Source organism: Herpailurus yagouaroundi, unplaced genomic scaffold (genome assembly GCF_014898765.1).
Source record: "Herpailurus yagouaroundi ecotype Mexico unplaced genomic scaffold, PumYag 141, whole genome shotgun sequence".
Taxonomy (NCBI): Eukaryota; Metazoa; Chordata; class Mammalia; order Carnivora; family Felidae; genus Herpailurus; species Herpailurus yagouaroundi.
This window is the reverse complement of record NW_024412396.1, coordinates 54421279-54427067: the sequence shown is the minus strand read 5'-3', so window position 1 is coordinate 54427067 and position 5789 is coordinate 54421279. Positions and strand designations below refer to the sequence as shown.

General features: G+C 39.2%; 1 protein-coding gene across 5 annotated transcripts in view; it reads left to right on the top strand.

Moving 5' to 3' along the window:
* The window catches only part of CEP128 (centrosomal protein 128), a 398532-nt gene that overhangs the window by 145214 nt on the left and 247529 nt on the right, over window positions 1-5789 (top strand). For all 5 annotated transcript variants that reach the window (XM_040477908.1, XM_040477910.1, XM_040477907.1 and 2 more), the window contains one exon: window positions 4316-4492. In XM_040477908.1, coding sequence (XP_040333842.1) covers window positions 4316-4492 — 177 coding nt within the window. The remainder of the gene's footprint in view (window positions 1-4315; window positions 4493-5789) is intronic.

Genomic DNA, 5789 nt, shown 5'->3' with positions numbered 1-5789 from the left:
AGGGGTAGAGAGAAGTAGAGACAGAATCCCAAGCAGGCTCTCTGCTGAAAGCATGAGCCTGATGCAGGGCTTCAACTCACAAACCTTGAGATCATGACCTGAGCTGAGATCAAGAGTCAGATGCTTAACTGCCTGAGCCACCCAGGCACCCCTCAACTTATCTGGCATTTAAAAATTTGTTTCTTTAATGTTTGTTTATTTTTGAGAAACAGGGAGAGACAGAGCATGAGCGGGGGAGGGGCAGAGAGAGAGAGGGAGACACAGAATCCGAAGCAGGCTCCAGGTTCTGATCTGTCAGCACAGAGCCCAACGTGGGGCTCAAACCCATCAACCGTGAAATCATGACCTGAGCCCACGTCGGTCACTTAACTGAACCACACATGCATCCCTTATCTGTCATTTTAATAGAGAGCACTTAGGGAACCTGGGGACTCAGGTCATGGTCTATGGCCTCTTTGATTTTAGTCTGGTTATATGGTCTTTCTGAGCTTTGGTTTCCTCACTTGTGTAACTAAGAATTGAGTTTTTTCTCTAAGGTTCTTTCTCAGAATCAGGCATGGTCTAGGTTATCTTTCTTTTTGGATCATATAGACTACTATAAATAGTTAGCTTCATCTGTTTCTATCTCTTGAACCCTGTCCTCCTACTCCCCCACAGAGAAGCTCCTTATGATCCCACAACCCAGACATTTGTGTCCATTCATGCTGAAACATTGACTTTGGACTATTTTCCATATTTTTAGAAGTCCAGTGCCCTATCCATTGTACCATAAAGCCACCTTTTTCTTGCATATTTCTAAATAGTCTCTAAAATCCCTTGTGTTACTTTTAGTTCTGTAGATATATAATAGCTTTTGATTAATCTTATAGTAGAGTTATCGCTCCTTCTGAATTCATTAGAGAACCAGGGAATAGTCGTAATAGTGCCTAAATATTATCATCTCCCCTTATTAATTCATATACCTTCAAATCAGACAGGATGGTTGGATTAATGTCAACCAGTTTCCCACTTGTCCCACAGAATTAGCCAAGCTTGTTCGATTCGTAGAGCTATTTCTGAACCTGAAACTGGGACAAAAAGCTAATTCACTGGGTATTACGGTTGGTATTGAGATAGGTATTCTCCAACCAGAAGAATGGGGCAAAACAAAAGGGATGACATTTCAGGGAGTTATTTTTTGGTTATATGAGGACAGGAGCCTTATCTGATTCACTCTGTCCCTAGTACTCAGGAGAACATCTCACCATAGTAGGCCTTCCATAAAAATTTGTTGAATGAGTGAATAAATCAAATTACAATTCCTTAAGTACAGAGTAGAAGAGCTTACTTAACTTTTAGATTTAAGGTCTTAGAGGGCATGTGGGTGGAGAACCAATATGGTGGAGTGCCTGAAATTGAGTTAAATAAAAGAACATGGATTTACCTGGAATGTAACTTAGTAAGGGTACAGTGTTCCTTTATTTAATTCTTAAGTACAGCACTTAGACTAATGGAAAGATGTGACAGTTTTGTCAAGTATCCTATTCTTGGAATCTAGGGCTGGTCACATAGGGCTTCGATGACCATTTGTCAGAAATGTCAGAGAAGGGATTCCTGAAAGAATAATAGGTAATTTGACTTACTGATCTAAAAGGTCCATGTGAGTTCATCGTTTTGTGAGTTTTACTTCAAAGGGAGGTTGGACGTAGCATGTGGACTATCTCACCAAAAATAATGAAGTGGATGATGAAGTTTTCAGTCTTTGCTACAGAGATTGAATTTATGGAGCCTTTTCTGACAATGTTAACATTTTCAGGAATATCAAAATACAGACATAGTTTTGTCTTCTTATTGATGAGTCCAGTGATAGGGAGCACAGAAAAGTGATAGTGGATAGAGGAAAGCCAGATCTGAGGGAAATGAGAAAAGAAGGAAGCGTTAGAATATCATTGTTAATTGCTTGGGTTTAGAATATCAACAGGTGTCCTCCAGGTGCCTCAGTAACCCCTGATAGAGTATTTTCTTTATTAATGTCACACCAGTGAGAATATAGCAGCAGTCTGGAGGTTTATGAATGCATAAAAAGAACTTCCTAGCACACCTCAGTAGCCTCTGAGTACATGTAGGTCTGCATGATGAAATTATCTTTCCGGTGTTGAATCTGAGTCTTCAAAAAATATTAAATCATTTCTTCAGCAAAGTTGGAGAGTTTAAAAGATGATTGTAAACATGTTTTGTTGTCTCCCCAAATTAGCAGTTTATTGAGGGGGGCTTGCACACAAACAATTATATTACAGCTTGATACATTTTTAAAAAACTTTGACATGTGTAATATGCTCTGGGAACATTCTGCATTGGGCAATCAGTAAAAAAAGGAGACTAGATCTTGGAGGATAAGCTTAGAAGGATAGGAAGTGGAGGTGGTCGGTACATAGCAACAGTACAGAGACAAATACCTTCACACAGGGACTTGGCAGTAAGGTTGCTTTGTAGTAAGTAAGCTTGAAAGTCATCACGTTTTGTTCAGAGCCTGAGTGTTAATTTTTCAGAAAGCCTCTTAGATGAAAGCAAGACTGTGAAGATATCAGTGTATCTAAAGAGATGCAGTATCAGTCAGGCGGGAGAGAAACTGAATGGTAGGAGGGCAGAAACAACGTAAACAAAGGAGAAAGTTAGGGAGATGTACTTCAGCAGTCTGCATCCAAACACCACCCAGGAGAATGGAACACTCGTTTTTGTGGTTTGTACATCTCTGATGTGTAGATGGACACGCCAGGCTGCCATTAACGTGATACCATTTGTGAATTGTTTCATAAAACAAACTCCCCTCGCTATAATTTCCTATTAATTAAGCAACATTCTGATTATAATTTGCCTTCCCATCCAGATTGGTCTGCAGGGAGAACATATACTGGTTATGCTGACACAAACATTCTGATCTGCATGGCAGTTATGGTTCTTATTGTAAGCTGATGTAGTTAATTGAGTGGTATTCTAGTTTGTACATTAGTCTCTCGTGAGCTTAATGTTCCTCTATTGCTGAAAGATGGCTCCACTCAGAGTACCAAAAAGAAAAGAAAATCCAGTCCCTAAGTTTACAAAGCTGAGCTACAGACCAGGAGGATGTAGTCATCGGGATAAATGCCGCCTCTGAGCTACTGGCCCCATTTTCAAATAGCACAGCTTCAGGCAGAGTCGTACACATCACATGGGGGTGGGGAGACGTACACAGGCATGTCAGAGAAGCTGCAAGTAGTTGCAGTCAGAGAGAGTGGGAAGGAGGGAGGTGATGCTGGACAGAAGGGCAGAAGACAGGTTGTGCAAGGACTCTCTTCTTGTGGGCAGAGGGTTTCATTTATTTTGCAAAAGTAATTTGGATTGAAAGGAAATGTTGGGTGATTCTGCTAAAATGCTATCTTTTCCTCTTGTGATGAATTTTCATTGAGCACATCTCTTTGTTCTTGTAACTTCAAGCTGGATTTTTTGGCCACATCATCTCCTTGCTTATGTTGTATTTGCTAGGGTAGGTAAAGATGATGAGGTCGCTGTGTAATGAGTGAAAGCAAAGCTGGCCAGCCACCATGACTTTTTGGGCCACTGTTTACACTACATTCTAGTGATTTTGTGACCTTCCTTCAGGTGTGTGCAACACCACTTGAATTTTTCTAGTAATGAAATTGTGAAGCCGTAATGATTGGGACTTGCTTTGCCTAGAGGGGGCCCCCAAGTCTTTGTAATCTCCTAGATGATGCTTAGAAATCTCTTCTCATTAAATATTTTTGCTTACTTTTGAGAAGTACCTCTGTCTTGCTTTGATCAAATTTACATGACTCAAAGCATTTATGAAGTATGACTGTATTTGAAAACTTAGCCTTTTTAAAATCTTTGTTTTGATGAGATAAGGTAGTAACATGTTTTTTTTTTTTTTCTGAAATGAAGATACTAACAATCTTATTTTATATTTTACTTTTCTAGCGTTTTTCTAATATTTACTGAAAGCTCCAAGTCCGTTTGTGGTGTCAGCTGTTATTCTCCAATCTGTTAATGGCATTATGTTACTAAAATATGAAGGATTTCTTTAAACTTCTTTTTCTTTTGGTTACAGAATTACTTTAATTTTCTTTGCCAAGTATCCACTCACCCAGTTTCCTCAGTGCCCTTCTTCTGAATTCTCTGTAACTTGACCTCAGCTGATGAGTAGGCAAAATGTTTTTAGTAAAGAGACTGACAGAGTCAGATGTGGTTCCTTACACACTCCTTTGAGTTGGCTACACAGGTATTGCAAGCGTTTCTTGCCATTACTTAATTCTGTTTTTATTTCTTATCCATGTTTTAGGAAAAGCATATAAGCAATGAAGAAGAGTACTTAAGGAGGATGGAAGAGGCCAGATTGCAGCTCAAGGATCAACTTCTTTGCCTGGAGACTGAACAGGAATCCATTCTTGGTGTCATAGGAAAAGAAATTGATGCAGCTTGTAAAACCTTCTCCAGGGACTCGATGGAGAAATTGAAAGTAATTATGAGTTCTCATTGTGCCTTTCAGTTGGTTTCCTAATATATAATTATAATAAGATTTTAATGCATGGTTACATGGTAGTCACATTTTTATTCTGGAAAGTTTTATGAAACAAAATAACATCTTGCATTTTTTAAAATGAGATACCGTATCTATTGCACAGTTGTGGGAGAGAACGTGTATCATTATTTCATTGAATTGCCTCTATCTCACTCTGGAAAAGAAAATGTCTTATGAGAGAGGCAGCAGTTCTGACTAAAAAAATATCCTTGGAGTCAAGAGGCCTGGGTTGTCGTTATCAGGCCATTTTTGTTGTTGCTAGTGTATTAATGGCTAATATCTATTGAGGACTAGTTACGTTACAGGTACTATGGTAGCTACGTATGTGCATTCTCTCCCTTAACCCCTAAAGCCACCCTTTCCTTTAGGTACTCTGATTAAATCAATTTTAGGTCTGAGAAAGCAAGGCTTGGAGAGGTTAAGTAACTTGGCCCTCGTCATATATCCAGTTAAATGCTAGAACCAGGACTTTCAACCTTGGGAGTCTAACTCTGGAGCTTAAACAAGTAACCATGATGCTATTTGCATTCCTTTTTTAAACAAATTATACTTAAGTTAGTTTTTCTGTCTTTAAAATGGAATATTGCTATTCAGTTTATAGTGCTAGGGAAATGATGAATAAAAACAGAATTAATCATGTATGTTCTTAATTCCTTGAAGATAAGCACCTCTTTGTACAGTGCTGTAGTGTGTTGTGTTCCTTTTTTTTTTTTTTTTTTTTTTTAAACGTTTGTTTGTTTTTGAGAGACAGAGACAGAGTACAAGCAGGGGAGGGGGAGAGAGAGAGGGAGACACAGCATCTGAAGCAGGCTCCAGGCTCTGAGCTGATAGCACAGAGCCTGGCAGGGGGCTTGAACCGATGAACTGTAAGATCATGACCTGAGCCAAAGACGGATAGTGAGCCACCCAGGCGCCCTGTGTTGTGTTCCTTTGGTGCGGTAGGGCCATAACGCGTATCATGTAACCATCGTTTCCCTGTATTTATGTCATGAGGTGATATGGTGGGACTCAAATTATAGTGTGATGCTTAATATTTAAAAACTGTTTTTCAGATGATTCTTCTTTTTTATTTTGTCATCTTTCCTCATATAAAATGATCTTCCCTTTTTGTATTGCTTTCTCCCCCTTTTTCCTGTTCTTATCCCTTTTTCTTCCTTCCTTCCTTCCTTCCTTTCTTTTTTTCTTCCTTCCTTCCTTCCTTCCTTCCTTCCTTCCTTCCTTCCTTCCTTCCTTC